The sequence below is a fragment of the Lepisosteus platostomus genome, chromosome 28 (genome assembly GCF_059453375.1).
Source record: "Lepisosteus platostomus isolate fLepPlt1 chromosome 28, fLepPlt1.hap1, whole genome shotgun sequence".
Lineage (NCBI taxonomy): Eukaryota > Metazoa > Chordata > Actinopteri > Semionotiformes > Lepisosteidae > Lepisosteus > Lepisosteus platostomus.
The window spans coordinates 10,651,507-10,675,666 of NC_142638.1; the positions used below are offsets into that span (position 1 = coordinate 10,651,507).

General features: G+C 45.9%; 1 protein-coding gene and 1 non-coding gene across 2 annotated transcripts; one reads left to right on the forward strand and one right to left on the reverse strand.

Moving 5' to 3' along the window:
- Window positions 1-2,492: 2,492 nt before the first annotated feature.
- Window positions 2,493-24,145, forward strand: gpr179 (G protein-coupled receptor 179). Its single transcript, XM_088622645.1, has 11 exons — window positions 2,493-4,037; window positions 9,004-9,112; window positions 10,198-10,288; window positions 10,607-10,830; window positions 12,420-12,488; window positions 14,345-14,454; window positions 15,812-16,050; window positions 16,329-16,467; window positions 17,416-17,518; window positions 17,774-17,920; window positions 19,019-24,145. The coding sequence occupies exons 1-11, from the start codon at window positions 3,067-3,069 to the stop codon at window positions 21,668-21,670; spliced, it is 4,854 nt and encodes a 1,617-aa protein (XP_088478771.1). The 5' UTR covers window positions 2,493-3,066; the 3' UTR covers window positions 21,671-24,145.
- On the reverse strand, window positions 17,048-17,103 carry LOC148638888 (U7 small nuclear RNA). The gene has a single exon (XR_015931029.1). It is a non-coding gene; the product is annotated as a U7 small nuclear RNA (small nuclear RNA).
- Window positions 24,146-24,160: the final 15 nt, after the last annotated feature.

Here is a 24,160-nt window from a genome sequence, read left to right on the forward strand (position 1 = left end):
AAAGCCATTTCTCAAAGATATCCATAAAAAGTCTCGTATAAAGTTTGCCACAAGCCACCTGGGAGACACCCCAAACATGTGGAAGAAGGTGCTCTGGTCAGATGAAACCAAAATCGAACTTTTTGGCCACAATGCAAAACGATCTGTTTGGCGTAAAAGCAACACACCTCATCACCCTCAACACACCATCCCCACTGTCAAACATGGTGGAGGCAGCATCATGGTTTGGGCCTGCTTTTCTTCAGCAGGGACGGGGAAGATGGTTAAAATTGAGGGGAAGATGGATGCAGCCAAATACAGGACCATTCTGGATGAAAACCTGTTGGAGTCTGCAAAAGACCTGAAACTGGGACGGAGATTTATCTTCCAACAAGACAATGATCCCAAACATACAGCAAAATCTACAAAGGAATGGTTCACAAATAAACGTATCCAGGTGTTTGAATGGCCAAGTCAAAGTCCAGACCTGAATCCAATCGAGAATCTGTGGAAAGAGCTGGAAACTGCTGTTCACAAACGCTCTCCATCCAACCTCACTGAGCTCGAGCTGTTTTGCAAGGAAGAATGGGCAAGAATTTCAGTCTCTCGATGTGCAAAACTGATAGAGACATACCCCAAGCGACTTGCAGCTGTAATCGCAGCAAAAGGTGGCTCTACAAAGTATTAACGCAAGGGGGCCGAATAATTTTGCACGCCCCACTTTTCATTTTTTTATTAGTTAAAAAAGTTTCAAAAATCCAATAGATTTCGTTCCACTTCACAATTGTGTCCCACTTGTTGGTGATTCTTCACATAAAATAAAAAAATTATATCTTTATGTTTGAAGCCTGAAATGTGGCAAAAGGTTGAAAAGTTCAAGGGGGCCGAATACTTTCGCAAGGCACTGTAAGTGTAAGCAATTAATTATGTGATCTGTGCAGAAACAGAACAGAAATTATTACTGCTGCACTTTCCCATTCTTTCCAGAGGGGGTCACTGCAGACAAAGACGTTCAAACTGAGAGTCCATAGCTCATGTGATTCATGTTCCATAGCTTTAGATGCACAAAGACATGCTCGTGCTGTGTGGTAAACACAGCCTGGACATACGTGTATAGTGCTAGTGAGGATATATACCTCTAAGTGATATTTACCTCACCAAGGTGAGGGTCAGGTTAGCCTGTCCCGGATGTATGAAGCACTTGGGAACAGGCAGGAGTGGGAGCACATGACTCTGCCTAGCTCCAGAAGCCAATCCATTTTTGGGTAAAATATTCATTAATGACAATACAGGTAGGGACAATATGTATGCAATCTAGATTATGCCCTCCAGTCTTATTTCAGCTACTGTGCTACAGCTCCTTATTTCACTCTGTTATAGCTGCAATATTCCCAGCGATCCTGAAGCTGGTTTGAGTATTTTGCTGTGCGGCCACTGCTGTCCTGGAGCCTTGAAGGCTGGAGATACTGGAGATGCTGGGTGATTCTCCTCCTGACTCTGCCTTGAGAAAAGAGCACCTTGACGCTCTGTCCAGAGACCCAGAAAGAGGAGCTGCTCTGTTATAGATACTCACAGATAGACATGCGGTGACTCTCACAGAAAATTCATTCTGACATGTATAAGCAGCACTCATATACAAGGAAATATAAAATCTGACTGTTTTTGTTTCGAACACACACACCTGTCTGCTTTCACTTGAAGCCCACACACTCCTCACCTCTGTCCTCTACAAATGGGCTGGACCTGCCACCCGGCACACTCTCCGCGCGAGTGTCTTCATGCATTAACCCGCCCCCATCCTCAGTGATGCTCTGCAGTCCTGATGGAGTCCTGCTGACTGGGGGTGGGGCACAGAGGGATGGAACAGAATTCTCTGGCTCCTGTTGCCATGGAGCTACATCCAGGATTTGTCTGCATCACTGGCAGTGGTTAGCACTACCTTCTTCTCAATCACACAGCCTGGGAGCATCGCTGGGGATAGCTGTGCATAAGTACAAACTACTGGGTGTCTGTATCTTTTCTGTTTTTTTTTAGCTCACTGCTCATCTCTCTATGTTATAAAAACTCTTTTGTTCTTAAAATGGGCACCCACAATTATCAATAACCAATAACAATTACCATCTTTACAATATTCTCACAATGCAAAATCTATCGTGTATATTTTATAAAATAGTATACACTGTCATATGACACAATTGCACATTAACAGGTCTGACATTATTCATTTTTGTTGCATAGACAGACATTTAACGGCTCCGGGAATTAATACTTGGGTGGAGACAGGAGATTAACCTTCATCTCACTGGCTCATCCTCCTACACTCTCTCTCCTGATGACCTCCCCCCTATCCCACCCCTCTCCCCCACACTACCGGACACACACGCCACCAGGCCCGCCTGCCTCTTAACCATGTACTGCCGATGTGACGTCTGCCACCAAGCAAAGAGAAAAAACAGCAGAGAAAGAAAGAGAGCGAGAGGGAGAGGGGAGAGCGAGGGGGAGAGGGAGGGGGAGACACAGAAAGGCGTAGAGATGCTCTGCAGCTAAGCAGAGTGTGTGATGGTAATGGAGAGAGCGCAGTGCTTGTCTTGCACGATCTCACAAGTGCTGATCTGTCTTTCTCCTTCGTAATTGCTGACATTTTGTCAGAGCCACTGTAATTATCATATTACTACAGTAATTATTACTCTTCGGAGCACCAGGCTTCCAGCGCTGTGGATCTCTAGCTGCTCAGTGGAAGTCATGGATGCTGTGGGAGGCTGAACAGACACCAGCGTGAAGCTACACTAAAACATAACTGCTGCTCCTCGCTGATCCTGTCTTTAAAAAAAATATCCAGGATAAAAAAATACTTTTTTCATAAAGAAAAAAGGATTTCTGTACTAAGAAGGATTTACAGGAAGAGTTGGAGCATCATGCACGGGGGGACAGGATTACAGCCAGCATCCCCAAGCCCCCTGGACCTCCTCACAGACTCCAGCCTGCAAGATATGTGGTGGCTTTTAGGCTGAAGGGGAGGACAAATAAATAAAACAAAAATAGAAAGCTTTGCTGGAGGTGGGGCTCGTGAGGAATCAGAGGGACCAGATGCTCCTGGGAATGATGGAGATGTTTCTACTGCAGCTGCTTCTGTTGACTCAGGTGCCACTGGGCTCTGGATTCAGCACTTCTATGTACCAGAGGGCAGAATCTACCAGCCAACCTGGGAATGGGGATCTGGAAGGAACTTCAAAGACCACTGGACTCCCAGGTGTGACCTGGTCAGTGACAGAAGAGCCCACTGCCAGGAGCATCCTGGCCAGCACCCCCACAGTATCTTCTGGGGTCACAGTTCCCACCCACTCCAGAGAGTCAGAGAGGTGGGACACGGACAGCTGGGAAGCAGCAGAGACCTTCCTGTACAGCGGAGACTCCAGCCGGCTGGCCTTGGCCAACTGCACCCAACGACACCGCCTTCAGGGGTTGAGGGGCTCCCCCAGTGCCAGTCTGCAGCCTTTCCTGCACAGTGCTCTGGACACCCTCACCCATGCTGCAAACTTCCTCAACATGATCTTCCAGGCCAATGACATCCGCGAGTCCAGCGTGCGCGAGGACATCGAATGGTACCACGCGCTGGTGCGCAGCCTCCTGGAGGGTGACCCCAGGATCTACCGTGCTGTGCTGACTTTCGATGCTCAGCCCACCTCATCACGGCCCCAGCTGGTCCTCCAAGCCACTCGCGAGCCAGGCCCTGGGGACATTCTCCTGCAGGACCTGTCCTCTGCCTGGGAGCAGCTGCACACCCTTGCCAATGGCTCGGACTGGTTCACTGCGCTCAAATTTGCTGAGGGCCCCCCACCTGCCAGCTTCCTGCACAAGCGCATCCTCCGCAATGACCTGCACACTCTGGACACGCCCAAGTGGAACCGGGGGGACAGCTACATCATGGACCATCGCCACGTGCACTGGGCAGAAGCCCCCTTCCTGGAGTGCCAGGCAGGCAAGTTTGTTCCTGGCTGGATGCTCTCTCTGTCAACCTCCTTCTACGGCCTGAAGCCTGACCTGAGCCCCGAGTTCAGGTGAGTGACTCTTCTCACAGCCTAGCCTCCTCCTGCATCCCTCCATCTCCCTCCCAGCTCTCTCCCCTGGGGCCACAAACCCTGACTCCTGCAGCAGAGCCGCTGCTTCACTCTGTAACTGTCACAAGTTTGTTAAATAGCGCAGGAGCTGCACTGGGATGGATTGGAAAGACCACATGTTGCTTCCTCTCCCACAGCTGCTTTCCATCCAGAATATAAAACTAAACCAGTCACACACATCGCAGGCTTGGGAAAGATTAGCAGAAACACTACAAGGTCTTCTTCTGGTTCTACTGTCTGTTCTCTCTGTGGTTTTTCTCTGGCTACCCTTGGTTAGATATTTCAGCTTCCTACTATGACCTGTTCTTTCTGCTCAAATGGTTCCTTGATATCTGGACTGGCAAATCTTAGCTCAGTATTTATAGTGAAACAGAATTAGACAATATCTGTAGCAAAAATACAATCAGCTTTTTAAAAATGTCCTCAGACAAAGTCGCTAATGGTGGTGGAGCTTGTATGTGTGTGTAATACTAACACACTGTAAGGTACACGCAGGAGAAAATATGCTTCCCATAAAGCCTCCATGTAAAACACAGCAGGGTGTGGACGAGCTCTACGTTGCTCTTATTTCTCAAGTCTTCCACAAACACACCACACAAATGCACAGCTCACTACACACACCACATACCCCTGTACATGCACCATGCAGACTGCTTCTGTGCACCACACACACTACACGCAAGAACACCACATATGTATGAAACACACACGTACCACAAATGCACTCACCATACACTATGCACATCACATACCCCTCACACATACAACACACATACATGCTCTTCATAAGCATGTACCACACGCGTCATACACACATACAACCACACCGTGCATATTACGTAAAGGCCAAACACACAAACATACACCCAAACATACACTCAGTTCACACGCATGCGTAACGCACACACACTTCCCACTCATTGTTCTCTAATTGCAAAATAAAAATAAAAAATGTGCAGAGATTTTAAATTAAATGAGTTGTTGAATGTCTTGATTCTGTCTGTCATAGATGGTGAGGATACCTTCATTCAGAACTTACGCTAAAGGATTTTTAATCGATATAGGTTTTCTGTTTTAATGCATTTCAGGATGCTGAACATCATTGTGCTGAACAGTATTGTTCTGAACAGCATAAAGTACAGATTTTAAGACTACTCCTTCATTTCACAAGCGAAAAATTGTAAACTCTTTGAAAATGAACATGGAAAATCATGTAAGCAATGCTAGCAATGGGCAGCACACTCAAGTTAAGCCTCTGGAGCTGCCTGCTCTTGGCTGTTCAGGGTACTTTACTCAGTGTCATAGAAACTGCTGAACAGTGCCAGCCTTGCTCTTGGAAGTGAAATATCACAGCTCTACAGTATGGACTCAAGGTATGCAAATGACCTTACCCTGTAACCCCAGGGTATATCTGACATTTTGTAGCTCAACAAAGGGTATGTTGTTTGTGTTTAATGAATGAGCTCCTGTAAATCTTTTACATTTTCACACTTACACCTACTCACCTGTTCCATTTCACTGATGTCCAGTTTCTGCATTGTTAGCCATCATGTCAGAGCTCTTGATACTGAAGAAAAGAACATTATTCTTTGCATATGCATATACATCATTATTTTTATTGTCTGTTACCAATTATTGTAAATCCACAATAGTTCTCCATTGCTGTGTTAGCTGTTCTCTGTCTGTTCTGTAGTTCACTCTGTTGTGTTGGGTTACAGACCCTGACTATTTGTTTCCAATGGATTGTTACCTGTCCATCAGGGGAGCACGAGTAGAGCTTGGCGTACCTACCTGGCACTCATGGTGTCGCAGTTAGTCATGTAACTTAATCTGGTCTCTAAGTGTGACTCAGCCTTTTATGTTTGCTGTTTTTACAGCTTGATTTTTCTTAAAGCCCAATTTGATAAATTCAGCAGTGAGTCCTCTTCCTCTGTTGTGACTTCTCTGTTTCTTTTGTAAATATTTTCTGAAGTGGGACATTTTATGAAATGGGCACTTGTTTAACAGCTCATGTTTTTAATTCCTTTGCAGTTCATTATGTGGCTGATGACAGCCCCTGGGCTTACAGCAAGGTGATTCAGTCACAGCTCACCAAGCACATGTAGATACTGCACTGCTCAGGGTATCAGAGAGCTGTTTGTGAATTGACTCTTAGAATGATATCAAAGCCAGTCTGAATCTTGGGACCTAGTGCAGCTGGAAGGTGGTTTTGTGCTGTCAGTCTGCATGTGATAAGAACAGCCACCTTTCTCCTCTGATATTGCAGCATTTGCTCATTGAAATCAAAACTGCAAATGCATAACATTTTCAAGTTTCTGGTTTATTGTTATATGTACTTGAGTGCAATGAAATGCTTACTTGCGTGTTTCCTCACATGACAAATGACACAACAAATGACAACACAATTGTTGAAGACAAGAACATAAAACTACATAGGGGAAAGTATCAGTGAAAATACAGAAAATCGGTATGCATAAACTTACATTAAGCAGCAAGATGAGATTAGTATTACAAGAGATTAGTGTGTACAATTGCAACAGTACACATTAGAAGGGTGAAAACTCAGATATTGACAGATATTGTACATTTGAGAACAAAATCCAGAGTAATACCATGAATGTATCTCAATTAAACAGCAACCATTAATTTCTAAAACTCCTGCAGAGTTTCCTTTCTCTAGGGAATATAATGTAGCACCTGGACATGATGGATGACTTCATCAGAAATAGCACCTATTCCTCCATTGATTTCTCAGGGCTTGCAGGCCAGCATGGCTGACAGAGTGTCTTGTGCAGCACGTCTGGGAGGCAGAGACAGGGAGGAGAAGACCCAGACAGTCTGAAGGAGACTTGCCTGCTGCCCTGGTTGTATAATGGATCTCATATAAAAAAAATCTGACGTCAAGGATGTGAACTATTTCAGACTTATTATCCTGAGTCCTAATGTCAGATCTTATTATCTTGCAGTCTTGTCTGAAGGAATAAGACAGATAATCTCTGTGTGACAATCATCAAGAAAAAGCAAAAAATGAACTGATGAAGTGTTTGTGCCTGCCACATTTTGTATTGTTTATTTTGTAAGAGTTTAATATGGCTGGGGTTGGTATCTTTGCACATTTCTGAGTGAAGTACTTATCTTTAACACTTAAAATGAACAACTCCTGGCATTTAAGTAGTTTCATCCCTAGCGATCCCAAAGTGCTTAACACATGTGAAGGGAGCTTCCTTATCCTCCAGTGAAGTGCTGTTTCTGAACGACATGCAGAGGCCATTCTGCACCAGCAGCCTGAGTCTGAGAAAGAAGTGAGAAATTACTTCATCGGTTGAATTAGGGGTAGGTCAGACTGAGAGACTCAGACTGGAGTTTAGCCAGGACCCTGGAAATAACCCCCCTGCACATACTAAATGTGCTGTGGGATCTGTAATGACCAAACAGCCAGAGCCTTGATTGAATGTCTCAGTCAAGAGCCTCCTTCAGTACAGAAACCCCAGTACCCACAGTCACCACACTGGGCCAACATTTTGGAAATTCAGATTCTGAGGAAAGAGCACCACCTACCGGTCCACCAACACCACTGTTTCCCTAGAGGTTTCCCATCCCTGTACTGAGCAAACCTGGCTCTGCTGAGCTTCTGAGATCAGGATAGAAGGTAGTATCACCTTTGCCACATTTACTGTGTAAATCTAATAAAAATAAAGTGTTTATGTTGGTATTTTTGCAAGTGCTGCCTTTGGAGTAGCCTTTGGTCGATTCTGCAAACTCCAATGTGAAAGGTGGTAGAATTATTATTAAATTGTCTCATTTATTCAGAGCAAATTCTCTTATACCCCTTTACACTTCTGAGCATTTTACTGGAACAATCTGTTTGAAACACCTTTATTCAAGGGTGAAACTGGAAAGTGTCACCTGGCATTAGAAACACATACACATCTTGACTCTCCACTTTTCCTCACTGCTGTTGTGTTTAACACTGATTCTCATTGTTTGCACAAGTACAGTTGGCATCCAATCCTGTTCACACTTCCTCTTCCACACAGGCACTAATTACAACCAAGAGCCCCTTTGCTGCTGACTCGCATGTGTGTGTGTCTACATGACCCCCTGCGCACAGACTCTGGGATCCCTCTGGAGCCCCTGGACCAGCAGAGCCACAGTGTACCAGGCCGTACAGCTTCCTTTACATAAAAAGCTGCCTTAGATCAAGAGACCTGCTGACTCAAGTCAATTTATTCATTGATTACTTCAGATGGGCGAACAATGATCTCTGGTTGTACAGGGCTGTGGGAGGTTAGGAACTGTGAAAGATGGTTGTGTTTTGTACTCACTCTCCTTTCTGCTATATTTATCTGTGTGATGCTATATGAGATTAGACAAATTCTTATTTTTTCTGTAAAGTCCTCTGCGACACCACTTCAAACAGGCTTTGGTAAATATGCTTTGGTTAGTATTCTCTGGCATCGGGTTTCTCAAGTTAAATCTACTCTGGGATCAGAATTGTCTGGAGAAGATATTTTCTTGGGTTGTTATTCTCTGATTTCTGTGTTCTCTGGTGTCTGGTATCAAATGGTATCTGATACCCTGTGGTGACATTATTTTCCAATATCAGTATCCATTGGAGTCAGACCATCACACCATAGATATAAGGATATCCATATTATTATTTTAAGCATCTGCTATAGTCTGCCTACAAGAGAATACATGTCAAATGAAGAAAAACTACTTTAGAATAATGTGGTATAGCTGTTTAAGAGTGTCTGACATGATCTAAAAGCAAATGCAACACAGTAGTAGTTCCTAGTGTTTTCTTTTCTATTTGACCTGGACATGCAAAGTCTAGAGAACTGAGGGGGAGGGGGGCAGAGTGCTGTGCAGGGCCTGACTGATGCCAGTCTGTCTTCCATGTCAGGGGTGTGATCCGTGTGGATGTCAATCTGCAGAGCTTCGATGTGGACCAGTGTGCAGTGGGCGAGGACTGGTTTTCCAACACACACCAGTGCAATCGCACCAGCATGGAGGTCAGGTCTTTTCTGCTTGAAGTGGGGTTGTAAAACATTTCCTTCACTACAGCCCTGCTGTATAGCTGTTTCTGAGGCCTGCAAATACTATACACTGACATTTTAGCTATACGATTCTTGCCTCTGTCAAAGTCTCTTTTATTATGTCACCAAGATCACGCCACCTTGGGATACCTACTAGTTATCCTAACCTTTACCCTAAACCCAACCCTATAACCTGACTATAACAACCTCACCCTCTCCTGGCCTGTACCTTAACCCTGACTCTTACTCCCACCGAAAAGCAATGCCCAGATGCAATACCTTGGCTCACACTATCAATAAATCAATAATTTTCCATTCTCTTAGAACAACACTTTGGGAAGCTATACCAGGATTCAGGGGACACCTGACAGACTCAGACATCTATAGTGCTGGTCTGCCCGCACCAGAGCAGCTTACTATTTAAAGGTTACGTGGTGGACGGGATAATCTGGGGGATTATGCTCATAATCCAGTGGTTGTGACATAGTTTGCCAGAAAACTGTGCTGCTGCTGCAGCTGTGTGCCAGCCAGCCCGCCCCTGCCTGACAGATGTGAGGCTGGGTGCTGGCACAGGTACTTCTCAGTGCGGCAGGTATTTCTCACACTGTTCTGAAAGGTCAAACATTCACAAGCACATAGCAGGAGAAAAGATAAAGGTAGGAAATGGATAAATAAAACAAACATTAGACTCGATGCAAGATTCCTAACAGCTATGTGGGAAAAGAGTTATTTTTGAATGATAACCAGAGAGTAGAAATGTAGTCTAAGTGTGTCTTTGACCACTTCTTAATGCAGTGTTTCTAAACAGTGAGAGCTCCACCCTGACTGCTTGATCTATATGGTGGATTTCCTGGGGAAAGGCATAATGCTCTTTTCAGGGCATTAGATGTCCATTTAGGTTTTAGGATGGATTTACACATTGAGCCTCTGCTGTTCAGTTTTAATATGGAGCAGTGTGGAGTTGATTCTAAAGTAATTTAAGATATTTGTGCTACCTGTGAATGGGACAGCGTGAACATCAGACAGTGCTGGGTTTAGGCCTGTCTCCTCTTCCTCCACAGTGCCAGGCCCTGACAGGACAAGGGTTCCGTCTGGGGCAGTACCAGTGTCGCTGCAGAGAGGGCTACTACAGCTCCACAGGACAGGACTCACGTAAGACTCCCCCACCCCTAACAGGCCTTTCCGGTCCAGACCCTACGCAGGAACACAGACAAGTGGTGCCGCAGACCACAGAGCTGCAGGTTGAGTGGGATGTGTGAGATATACTCAAGGTAAAAGATAGAGTGTTACAGAGGAGACAATATTTCATTGATAGCATTATCTTATAAAACAAAGAGAATCAATATTTGTACCAAACCTGCAGTAGCGTTACTGCCTTTAATGATTCTGTATGTTTGTGAAATAGTGTGAGAAGAGCACTTAAAGTTTCTTTCTGTTTCTGCCCGTGTCTTGCTCCTGGGTGTGAGACAGGTGGCGAGGAGCCAGGCAACAGCAGCCGCGTGTCTGCGGACGGGCGCCCCCAGATACCTGTGTGCCTGCCCTGCTGGCCAGGCTGCCTGCGCTGTGAGGACGGCTCCCCCTGCAGTGTGCAAGAGGACTGGCTCCTGAGGGCCGCAGTGCTGGCAGTGCAGGCCTTCTTCATGCTCCTCATCTTCATCAGCATGCTGGTGGCGTACGAGTTCCGCCATAGCAAAGTAAACATCTTGTATCCCTGTATCCCTGTATCCATGCTCCTGTCTCCGCTTATCCTTGTATCCCTGCTCCTCTGCCTCCACTTATTCCAGTATTCCTACTCCTGTCTCCACTTATCCCTGTATCCCCGCTCTTCTGCATCAAAAGCCATTCTCCCACTGCACAGAGTGGACGGGGGGGGGGTCTGATTTCAGCAGCAGCAGTCACCAGTGGCATTTCGGGTCTGTGTTTAAGGCGTGACTGGCCTTTCATTCAGACAGACTATGACAAGTGCAGGAAATTGTGCAGTATGTCTTTTGCCAGAAATATGAGTGTTATTCTGACCAGCTCTCATTGTGAAGGATACATGACATTGTCTGAAAACCAAAACTGAGATCTAGCTGTCTGAGAACAGAACAAGCTGAGGGTTTGTAGAGAAATGTACCCAGCACACACACGATGGCTTCCCTCCAGAAGGAGCTGGACTGAACCCCGAATTCATCCGGATGCTTTTATGTTTTAACTTACGTACTGAGATTCTTCTGGATTAGAAATGATGTTATGTGTTAAGTAAAAGTTATTTAAAAAAGTTATTTTACTTAATAACTTAAATAGACAGTGTAAGGAAAAATGTAATATTTTACATGCTAGCAGTTACAGAGCAAATTTTTTGATGTTGACCCTTCAGTTCTGAAAACTCAGCTACATGTACTTTTATTCTCATAATCATAATAATAATTGCTTACACTTATATAGTGCTTTTCTGGACACTCCACTCAAAGCGCTTTACAGGTAATGGGGATCCCCTCCACCACCACCAGTGTGCAGCCCCACCTGGATGATGCGACGGCAGCCATAGTGCGCCAGAACGCTCACCACACATTAGCTCTCAATGGGGAGGAGAGCAGAGTGATGAAGCCAGTTCATAGATGGTGATTATTAGGAGGCCATGATTAGTAAAGGCTAATGGGAAATTAGGCCAGGATGCCGGGGTTACTCTTTTTGAGAAATGCCCTGGGATTTTTAATGACCACAGAGAGTCAGGACCTTGGTTTTATGTCTCATCCGAAGGACGGAACCTGTTTACAGTATAGTGTAAACTGGGGCATTAGGACCCACACAGACCACAGGGTGAGTGCCCCCTGCTGGCCCCACTAACACCTCTTCCAGCAGCAACCTTAGTGTTTCCCATGAGGTCTCCCATCCAGGTACTGACCAGCTTCAGTGGGTTGCCAGTTGTGAGTTGCAGAGTGATATGGCTGCTGACAACATGGTGTTATAAAATACAAAACTGACTGAAAATATGTAGCACAGTTTGATTGTTTATTTAGTCATTTTATGGATTGCCCAGCTGTTGTGTGGGATGCTTGCGGACGCTGTGTGCTGTAAGTAAGATCATCACTGCACTACCTGCATAGTGGGAGGCAGCAGAGAGGTGAGATCAGACCTGAAATTTCTCTGCAGAGGAGGTGGATGAAAGCAGACATGCTAAAATACGGTACTGCTGTTAAACACTGTTCTGCCTCGTCTGAGGCTGATGGTAAGAGGGAGCCTTGTATGTACAGTGACTAACAGCTCTCCTCTCTCTGTCTCTATCTCCTTCCACCCACAGAGGATTCGTGCCTCAGGCCTGCTGCTGCTGGAGACCATCCTGTTTGGCTCACTGCTCCTCTACTTCCCCGTGAGTCTGGGCTCACTCCTCTGGGGCAGCTCTTATCAGGCCTCTGCTGCTCTGCACTGCTGCCAAGTTGCCTAGAGGAGAGAGCAGATCTGGAACACGAGCAGACAGCAAGAGATGGTGCTGTGTGGGCAGGAGCTGCTGTCAGGGCTCTGTGATAGCGAGCAGGAGCCACAGTCAAGAGCACTGGGCCAGATTCACTCTCTTGATTTCCCCTGGTGTCACACTCTGCACAGAGGAATTAAAAGGCTGGCAGTGTCTGAGATGAACTAAGCATCTCTAATAAAGCAGCAGCACCCTCGGAGGGCTCCTGTTGTGAGCAAGTCGCACGCTGTGAGGGGCTGTAGAGAGAGGGCTTCTGGGCTGAGTGTCCAGGAGTGTCCACTCTGGGCAGAGTGCAGGATCCCTCTCCACAAGTCCAGGAGAGAAAAATTCACCTAGTAAAGCACGAATACACCTGATCCAGTACTGGTTCTCACTACAGTCATTGCTGCTCTTCAAAAAGAAGAAGCTCAGAAACAGCAACAGAGAGACTGAGCAAACAGGTAGTCGTGTCCTCACAGCACGAAGAAGACAGAGAACAACTTAGCAATCAATTGAGAAGTAAAGAATATCAAGTGACTGGATTTCAGAAAACAATATTTAAATAATAAGCACAAAACAACTTAGATGAATAGCTAGAATCCAAACAGTCTGAGTTTATTGAATTTAAACAAAGATTTGCTGTGTAACATCTATAATGTATAGGTAGCTAGAATGGAAGATGTTTCATATCACCCGCCAACATGTAGTTATTTGGGCTCATGCAACACTTAAGTGAACAATCAAAGAAATGGTAACAAAACAAAACGATCACGTCAGAGAGAACTGATGAGTCTGCACCAAGCAGGAGCCCGAGCTGCAGCTGGACCAGTGGGCTCCCTGCTGCTAGCCTGCCAACAGCCTCTCTTTGTACTGGACCACCTGGCCTTTGCACTGCTCCTCCCAGGCTCACAGAGGCACCTGGATAAAAAGACAGAGACGTGACATTTCCTCAGATCCCTGCAGGAGCAGCTCCAGGGAGAGCAGCTTCCTCTTTTTCAGCCCTTTGATCCCGTCTATTTTCCTCTTGGTGCCACCCTCCTGGAAACACAAACAGAGGAGCAAGACAGACAGAGGAGACACACTGTCGCTCTTGCTGTGCCACCTGAGACAGAAGCACAAACGCTCTCTCACACAGTGCAGAATCCAGAGCACGCAGAGCAGCTGCACAGTCATCTCCGAGAGATCAGAAATCCTGTTTTATTATAATTATTATTGTTATTATTATAAGGGATGTGTGTAGGAATAAGATGGCTACATCCTGAAATGCTCGCTAAACTGAGATTAAACCTCATGCATTGCAAAACTACATTTTCTCCACTGCAGATGACATAATGAAAACAGGAACATCTGTGATTCGTTTGCAGACTGGACTTGCCTCTGAGCATAGCAGTGAGCAGTGCACTGTCACAACTCCTATGCAATTAGGGCCTTTAGTTACTTGATTTAATTATTCCATTCAATTTAATTAATTTGTCACAAAGCCCTTCTTTCCTAGGTTTTTAAGCAGCTTTACAATAAACAAGATATTATCTTCAGCACCAGGGTTAATTAAGCGAGGATTAATTCAGTGTCATGGCATGAAATAGAAGTGCCAGAGTACTACCCTTGGACCTATAAAATGTAGCAGATCTAGAGTTTCAGATCCCTGGTTTTCAGAAATAAGCTTTTTGTATCTTGGAAGAATACATGCTTGGCTGTTCTGATTGAAGCATGTAACAGCTGGGTTCTGGACCTGACCTCAATGACCTCACCTCCTTCTGTGCCTTCATCTGCAGGTGTTTATCCTGTATTTCAAGCCCAGTACTTTCCGCTGTATCCTGATGCGCTGGGTCCGACTGCTGGGCTTTGCGATCGTCTATGGAACAGTCACGCTCAAGATGTACAGGTCTGGACCCTTCTGTGCTGGGAGGCGGGGGGGGGGCGATACTGTGTACTGGCTGGGCTAAGCACTGTAGCTCATGTCATTGCCAGTGGTGCCTGTGAGAAGAGACCATGCTTCTGAACAAAACAGTTCAGAATAATAATAATAATAATAATTGCTTACACTTATATAGTGCTTTTCTGGACACTCCACTCAAAGCGCTTTACAGGTAACGGGGATCCCCTCCACCCCCACCAGTGTGCAGCCCCACCTGGATGATGCGACGGCAGCCATAGTGCGCCAGAACACTCACCCCACATCAGCTATCAGTGGGGAGGAGAGCAGAGTAATGAAGCCAGTTCATAGATGGGGATTATTAGGAGGCCATGATTGGTAAGGGCCAATGGGAAATTTGGCCCGGACACTGGGGTTACACCCCTACTCTTTTTCGAGAGACACCCTGGGATTTTTAATGACCACATAGAGTCAGGACCTCAGTTTTACGTCTCAGCCGACAGACGGTGCCTGTTTACAGTATAGTGTCCCTGGCACTATACTGGGGCATTAGGACCCAACTGGACCACAGGGTGAGTGGCCCCTGCTGGCCCCACTAACACCTCTTCCAGCAGCAACCTTAGTGTTTCCCAGGAGGTCTCCCATCAAGGTACTAACCAGGCTCACACCTGCTTAACTTCAGTGGGTTTCCAGTTGTGAGTTGCAGGGTGATATGGCTGCTGGCCATAGCATTAAAAGAATAAAGGTTGTCATGGCAGTGAGGTTTGATTCTATAATATCATTGCTAAAGATTACAAGCAATGTAACTCCTTCATTGGTGTCATTTGGAATATGCAGTGAATTTTAAAATATTGTTGCTTTTAAGCGCTTGACTGGATGAGCTCCTGATTACTTGCAATCTCCTTCTACATCTCCAGCTTCCAGCATTTCCTAGACTCTGGCCTTATTCTATCCCCAATATGAGGTGGCCAAGTCTGGTGGACTGTTCTTTTATCCTGTTGCTCCTAGACTGAAGAATGTTTATTCAGCATGTTAGATCCTGCTAGACTATTGCCATCAAATGTGCTCACCATATTGGCGACTTCAGGATCATTTGTAGTGAAAGAATATATCTTCTTTCCAATGTTTCAAAACTGTTTTCATAAAGCGCACACTGCTGTCATGACCTCTGTCTGTTGATTGATTGAATCAACTGAATGATAAGGCCTCTGCTTCATATCCTTGACTAGGCACAGCAGTGCTGGGTGTCAGTGCTCTGTCAGTACTGGTTTGCCTGTCTGTGATCAGCTGATCACACCCTTCCCCTGTTGTCTGATGTAGGAAGCAGAGAAGGGTTGTACTTGTGTGACAGTCTGTGTGTCAGCAGGGTTCTCAAGGTGTTCCTGTCGCGCACTGCTCAACGCGTCCCCTACATGACCAGCGTGCGTGTGCTGAGGATGCTGGGAGTCATTGTGTTACCAGTTACCTGGTTCCTGGCCGCCTGGACAGCCAGCGCTCTGCAGAATATGGACCGCAATGTGCCCATGCTGGTGAACTCGCGGACCCAGGAGGGGCTGAGCTTCAGTGTGTGTGACCTCGACCGCTGGGACTACATGATGGCTGTGGGTGAGTGAAGCCAGGAGTCCGTGAGGAGAGCAAGGATTGCTGGCATTTGGGTTCAATGGCTTACGTCTTTCCTTCTCTTCTTAATTCAATGTCAAAGATGCGGCTCTGTCAGACTCAGTCTCTCACTGAATGTGCGTGTGAGTGTGGGTGTGAGGCTTTTATTTAAAAGAAGGCAACTCCTCTCTCTCTCCTTCTCTTTCTCTTTGTCACTGTAAGCAGTATTCAGGAATGCAGTTCGCAACTGTAACGACCTGCCTTTGCCTCTTCCTCTCTCCCAGCGGAGCTGCTGTTCCTCTGCTGGGGCAGTTTCTTGTGTTACGCAGTGCACACAGTGCCCTCGGCCTTCCACGAGCCACGCTACATGGGCATCGCCATTCACAATGAGATGCTGCTGTCTGCTGCTTTCCACCTGCTCCGGTAACACCCTGCTGCGGCCATGGCTGGAGGGGGGAGGGGTGTAAAGGGACCATACAAGACTTAATAATAATTGCTCACACTTATATAGCTCTTTCCTGGACACTCCACTCGAAGCGCTGTACAGGTAATGTTGATCCCCTTCACCACCACCAGTGTGCAGCCCCACCTGGATGGTGCACCAGCTCTCAGTGGGGAAGAGAACAGAGTAATGAAGCCAGTTCAGAGATGGGGGTTATTAGGAGGCCATGATGGGTAAAGGCCAGGGGGAAATTTGTCCAGGACACCAGGGGTAACACCCCTACTCTTTTTGAGAAACACCTTGGGATTTTAATGACAACAGAGAGTCAGGACCCCTGATTTTTGTCTCATCCGAAGGACAGCGCCATTTTACAGTATAGTTTCCCTGTCACTATACTGGGGCATTAGGCACAGACTGCAGGGTGAGCGCCCCCTGCTGGCCTCTCTAACAGCTCTTCCAGCAGCAGCCTCAGCTTTCCCAGGAGTCTCCCATCCAGGTATTGCTTAGCTTCACTGGGCTGCCAGTTGTGAGTTTCAGGATGATATGACTGCTGGCAAAGTAATGGGCTTTCTGACCTCAGAAAGCCTTCTAGACAAATACTAAAAGAGCAAAAATTCAATTTTTGCTTGTTAATACAAACGGTTCCAAACACAACCTCAATTCATTTTCACTTAACAGTGAAAATGATTTTAATTGAAATAACAGAACTTACGATGGCTGAGGCAGCCTTGTAGCTGGGGCAAATTCCTGTTAATTTTTTATACTTTCATTCCAAGTCTCCACAGGCGCAGGGTAACCATACTGTCCTGACAATGAGAGCAGTAATTTCTGCTCTCCTGTAATGGTTTTCGGTCATGTGGGACCCCAAGGCTTCGGTGTTGTTGCTGATTTCATTGTGATGAGTGACAGGAGGTCTCTCTTCCATGCAGGTTCATAATGCCCTCGTTGCACCCCGACTGGACGCTGCTGCTGTTTTTTACACACACTCACGTCACCATCACTGTCACTCTGGGTCTGCTCTTCATCCCAAAGGTAAGGGTCTGTCCGCCACCTGTCCTCTCTGCTCCACTGAACGCCTGCTATCCTATCTACTGCTGCACTTTTCTAATGCCCATTAGTACCTCTGCAAAATTGAGGTTACGTGTCTCATAAAATCTTTATATATGCTTACTTCATGCTTCACAAAAATCTTAGAACAAGTCTTGGAACTCTTATTCTAATGAAAAAATCAGTACCATGAAGTATTGGTGTAATGCACAAGCCTGCGTGTTTCTCTGTGTGGGCCAGTTCCTGCATGCAAGGCGGCCACTGAGGGAAGAGATCGCAGCGGAAGTGTATGAGGATGAGCTGGACCTGCGGCGCTCCGGCTCCTACTTGAACAGCAGCATCACGTCCGCCTGGAGTGAGCACAGCCTGGACCCAGACGACATCCGGGTAACACTTCCTTCTGCTGCTCTAGCAGGATGGCAGGCCAGGTGTCTGCTAACCTGCGCACAGGGAGCCACAATGACACCTGGGTTTCATTCCAGCTGAGCTCTGAATCACATCACTGAATTACGTGTAAACTAGTGAATGTTAACCTGCTTCTCAGGCTTAACTGTTACTCAATGATTATTTAAGGAACATATAAATCCTAAAGGACTGAGGCTATCTATATACAAGGGATGCAGACATCTTACCTAAACTCAGCAATCACAATCACCTCCACCTCTTCATGTAAAATATACATTGCATTTCTTTTTTTATCAAATACTTATTACATATACTTTCTTTCAAACTTAATGTTACAGAACCATTTGGTTCATATAGCTTGTTTGATTACATATATTGTACAGACTGTATATAGAGTATATAAAGGAAGAAGTAATAGGTTTATTCCATGCTGAAAAAAGAAGAGAAAAAGTTATTTGGCTTCACGGCCAAAACGTTGTTTTCTCTCTTCTCTTTTCAGCATGGAATAAACCTATTACTTGTTCCTTTGCAGACTACGCATGCTGACATAGCTATCCATCTGAACTACTATAGAGTACATAGACTGTGTATGTAATGTTTTTATATACAATCCCTGAAGTCCATCTGACCACTGGGCAATGCATGGTTGACTTGAGGAGCATTAGACTAATTTCTATCACCTTCCCTGGCCAGAACAATCTCTAGATCGTAGTCTTTTGAAAACTGGTTCAGTCTGTCCAGTCCACACACTGTTTCCTTCTTCACACTTCAGCTGATTCTAGGAAATGTATGAGATGGAACAAGACTGTAAATACATCAGATCTTTGGGAAACACAAGCCACAGCCTGTTTAAGGTCTCCCTGCTACTTGCAGAGGTCCAACGTTATTTCAATTCAATTTAATTTGATATAGCACCTTTCAAAACAAGGTTGTCCCAAGGTTATCTGATGGGGGGTTCAGAATAAGCACTTATTATTATCAAACATTCCTTTAAAATAAGTAGTAAGGAAGAGCTCTGATACTGTTGATACTCCAGACAGCAGACTGATGGCTGTGTGATGTCTGTTCCCTCTCCTTCAGGATGAGCTGAAGAAGCTGTATGCCCAGCTGGAAGTCCATAAGACCAAAAAGATGACAGCAAATAACCCCCACCTGCAGAAGAAGCGTAGCTCCCGCAGGGGTCTGGGACGCTCCATCATGAAGCGCATCACCGAGATCCCGGAGTCCATGAGTCGGCAGTGCAGCCGCGAGGACAAGGAGGGCTCGTGGGGCGGAGGTGGGGGCAGCCACCCAGGGTCCTGCAAGAAGAAGGCCTTTGAGTCGAGCAGCTCCAGCATGAAGGTGAAGGAGGACTCCATCAAGCACCGCGTGTTCTCCCTGCGCAAGTCCCACAGCACCTATGACCACGTCCGGGACCACAGGGACCACCACCCACGCTCCGTCGACACCAAGGACCCCTCACTGCTAGACTCTCTCATGAGGAAGAAGCTGGCCAAGAAGGCTTCTGAGCGCTCTGACTCCGAGTCTGTGGATGCTGCTCCTCTTGTCTGCAAGTCCGCCAGCGCTCACAACTTGACAGCAGATAAAAAGCTGCTCCAGCCAAAGCCTACCAAGCTGCAGAAGTCCCTAAGTGTCATCACAGGCAGCAGAGACAGGACCCACCTCCTGCCTAGCAAGACCTGCAGCCTGGAGGACACCTCACAGGACCTGGAGGGTAGCAACACACAGGGAAGGAGTCTTTCCGACTCAGGCTCAGCACTGGAGACATCGCAGTTGCTACGGTCAGAAGAGATTCTGCCAAGGACAGTTAATGCTCTCCTCAAGGAGAAGTTTGACAAGGCAGAGGTCTGCCCCTGGGAGGTAGAAGACCAGCATCCTGAGGGCAAAACCCAGAAGCACGTCACCTATGCTCTTTCAAAGAACGATACCAACGGAGAAACAGGCAGGCAGCGAAGCACAGTAGATAAGAACGAGATCTGCCCCTGGGACTCCTTTCAGCCTCAGTCCACTGGAGATGTCTGTGCCAGGGAGGGTGAGGGCTTCTCAAGCAGAAGCCAGAAGAAAGAGAATCTAGAGGGTGTCAAAGAAGGTCACACAACTGGAGAGATCTGTCCTTGGGATTCCGAAATGGATGATGTGAAAGCCAGGGCCCCGATTTCGTCCAGCGCCCCAGGCTCTCCTGTTACTGGCCAGGGAAGGAACAAGGAATCCAGGGGCTTTTCCTACAGGGGACCTCCCAGAGGGTTTGGACTTTCCATGAAAGGCCTGGTGGGGCCAGGGAAAGGAAGCATAAAGGCGAAGGCAAAGAAAAGCACAGAAAAGAAAAAGGAGAAAAAGGAGGAGGCTGGGAAGAGCAAGGAAAAAGGAGCTGATTCCCCTGCAGCTCCCAAAACTGATCCTCAGGCTAATAAATGTAGGCAAAGGACTCCACCTGGTGGGGAGTCTGAGGGACGACTGCAGACAAACAGCAAAACAGTAATTGCACACCCAGGAGACACTCAAACTGCCAGGCCAGCTGCCCCAGTGCACAAAGTCTCTCCCAGTGACACTGAAGCTGGAGTCCAGAATATGATAGGAAAACCAGGTGAATCCCAGGACGCAGTGTGCTCTTGGGAGTCTGAAGAGCCTGGAACAAGCAGCCATGGTACCACAAACGCAGAGGTCTGCAGACAAGATACCAGTGCAGACCCTTCCAATCTGAATAAGCAGGAAACCGGTGTCAAGAACAAAAGCCAATTTGAAAGGCAGGAGAGTTCAGTGAAAGATGTTTGCCCATGGGATGTTGATGAAAACAAATCCTTTGTGGTTAAGCAAGAGGCTATCAAATTGTCAGAAGTTGTGTGTCCCTGGGAGCGAGTTGAGCCTGCCAGCATGACAACAATGAGACACAAGAGCAAACTGGGAGAAGTCTGTCCCTGGGAGACTGAGGAAGAGAAACCAAGTCTTCAAAATCAAGAGAGAGAAGTTTCAGAATTGAGGAATCTGGCTGGACAGCATGTACCAGCACTGATGAGCAAGGGTCAAGAGAGCACATGGGCTGACATCTGTCCATGGGATGTGCAAGATGAGAAGCCAGCACTCCAGAGCCAGGTAAACCTCAAAGCCTCTAATAGAGTGAGGGAGAGAGCCGAGGGCCCAGGAAGCAGTACAAAGAGTTCATTGTCAGAGGTTTGTCCTTGGGAGATCGAGGAAGCAAGGACAAATCTTGACAGCAGCAAGACCTCCAAGGTCTGTCCGTTAGACATTCCTGAACCAGTGACCAACACCAAAAAACAGTGTGAGAAAACAGCAGTGGCACTAAAAAGCATTGTAGAGGATGTGTCTTCCCTGGATGTGGAGGAACCAGAGGAAATGGCAGAAGACAGAAATAAAAGCACTGGGGCTGTCAAACAAAAGGAACTCCCTGTGCCGGCCAGGCAAGGCAGCAAATGTGAAGATGTCCGGAAACCTCAGTCCAATGGCAAGGCCCCTGGCAGGTCCAGAGAGACAGACTTGGCTCTGTGCCGCAGAGATGCGCTGTGTCCCTGGGAGATGAGGCTGCCCGAGGATGACGACATATCAGACATCCTGCCTAGTGAGGCCATGGACACTCCTGAGGAACAGACTGGCCATGTGGAAAGAGCTGCTGAAGACTGCCCATGTGGATCTGGGACGTCAGAGACAGATGAGCCTATAGACACAGATCCCGTTATACCGAAAAAGGCTGATGTCAGTCCGAGGGAACTGGAGTAAAAATTAACCTTGCCTGCCAGGCCTGGGTCTAGATAGTAATAAGTTTGAACAGAGCTCTGGATTCATACGAAATGCACTTAATTTGTGGAACAAACAACCCGGGTTCTGCTCTATATGCAATACCAATGGACTGCAGACTGGATCTATTGTCACTGCCCACTAGGGTGCTTCTGTTTCTCCCCCCTCAGATGGAAAAAAAGAGATTCTGTCTATTCTGAACACATGGATTCTCATCACAGCTAACTCTTCTAAAGGTCTGGATGTTCTCTCTTATTTCAGTCTGCCTTCAGACATATGTACAGTAATATCATACCCTACTGTAAAAACTTTCAGCAGTAATATAGTCAAGCACTATTGCTCATATTACCTGTAGAGGAAAACATGGTAAAAAGAATGCAGTTAAGAATAGTAACAAATGCAGCAATATTTACCAAGGCAAGGATTAACATTTAGGATATTAATTAGAGTATATTATTCCATCAGTGTAATCTAACAAATGTCTTAAAAAGACAAGATCACTGAGCCATATAAAAAGGGCAAATTAATTTATGAAAAATAAGGCAACAACTGAGAAGCTTTTAATGTGATAATTTGAATCTAAGGAAGCACATTGCTGCAGTGCGCTTCTGTATGTATTAAAGTGTCCTTACCTCCACTGCCAATCTTTTTTTTTGTCACATTCCTCTGCCTGCTGCTATAGAAGCTGAATGAAGCCCCAGCTTCCAATAACTTTGGGAGATATAGCTTTATGTTCTGATTGAGACAGAATATCAGAAATACACCTTTTTCCCCAACTAAATGCACCAAAAAGTAACAAACTAGATAAGTGTATTAAAATGTTCCTAATGACACATCAGGAGCTAATAGAGCTCTGCTTGAGGAAGAAGAATCTATGGGGTTAGCAGTGAAAGGCAGGCCTGTAAGAAAATAAATTCCTGACAGTCCTGCGTAAGAAACTGTTGCAGGAATCTGCGCCGTGAAAGACAGAAGCTGCCGCCTGATTTCATCGGACAGAGATCTGCTCGGACACCAGATCAGTATTGTCAAGTCTTATAATGTTTACGTTCTCAACCAGAAGCATTCCACAGAACTGTGCTTGCCACAGTTCTGCTCTTATTCTGAATGTTTTTCATTTTTATATCTAGCTTAGACATTAGAAATGCCCATTAAACATGGTTTTCTGTAATAATGTAATTATGCATTTCTGACTGCAAGGCTCTAAGGTGGAAAGCTAATAGACTCCAGAGAAATGGTGTACATACTCATGGACGACTGTGACCAAATTCTTTCCATTCATTAAAGCAACCATAGCACCTCTCACTACGACTATGGATGGGACTATCTTGGAACTTACAGCAACTGTCCTACCCAGCCGGTACTGCGCTTGGGTGACTCCGATAGGCCATAGTAGGGTGATAACTAGCCAGATGGCCTCATGTGAAGAACTCAATCACATGACTCCATTGTAACTTTCACTATTAGCAATGTAACTTTCTCCTTATTACAGTGCATTAACAAACACCACCAGATATTTAATAAAAGAATGTCAGCACATGGACTAAAGTCAAACAATATAATGCAAAATTATCGTATGCAATTGCAATTGTATTGGATATTCATAAACACTACAACAGGGCTGCCTTTGTGAGCAAGCAATGAAGTGAAGTTAAGAAAGCCTGTTTTCTAAGCAGGTGCAGGTAGAAATGTGCTCTATCCACCAATATACATCATGGTTCCAGTATACTGAGCCAAGATTCTTCCCGAAGGGATACATGCTGAATACAGGGTGAATACATGAGCCTTTACAGTACAGTGCCTCCTGTAGGTCAGGGTAGACACAGCAGTCAAAGGCTAGCTCTCGTGTATCTCCAAGGCATTTATATAGTAACTCCTCAGATAAGAGTCCAACAAGCATTGTGACATCGGCCCTTGTGTTTTAAGTTCTCATTACTGTGAAGCTGTCCGACCAAGTGTAAGGCTGGAAGTGACCATAATAAAGCAGATGGCCAGGGGAGTGCAGAAACACTCACAAAAAACCCTTCATGGCCTGTAGAAGCGTAACCATCTCCTCGTTCATTAACATGATTGTTTTTGTGAGGTTTCTGGATGTAACTGGCGTTTTTTTGTTTAACGACTCTGTGGTGTGGCATCAAATCATTTTAGTACTTGCATGCAAATCAGATAACCTAAACCATCTCAATCATACTGTCAGTCTCCAGCCAGAAAAGGCAGGTGTGAGTAGGAAAGGTCTTTTCTCGCATTACTTCTTCTGAAATTGTTTATCCTCACTACCAAGCTTGTGGGCGCAGCACTGACAGCGTGCTTGACCACAGAGAGAATGACACCTCCTTTGTGCACACAGCTTCCCATCTATCCTGTACTGTGCTCCAGCTCCTCTTATACTGTATGTCTGGTTTCATACTGTAAAAGAATTGGGGTATATTTGTAAAAAAATTAATAAAAATGTAAAAATTCTTCCAAGTGTAACAA

Coding starts and splice junctions, on each gene's coding strand:
- gpr179 (XM_088622645.1), top strand. CDS start 3,067: ATGCTCCTGGGAATGATGGAGATGTTTCTACTGCAGCTGCTTCTGTTG. Junction 10,289..10,606: donor CTCCACAGGACAGGACTCAC/GTAAGACTCCCC, acceptor GGTGTGAGACAG/GTGGCGAGGAGCCAGGCAAC. Junction 14,455..15,811: donor GTCACGCTCAAGATGTACAG/GTCTGGACCCTT, acceptor GTGTGTCAGCAG/GGTTCTCAAGGTGTTCCTGT.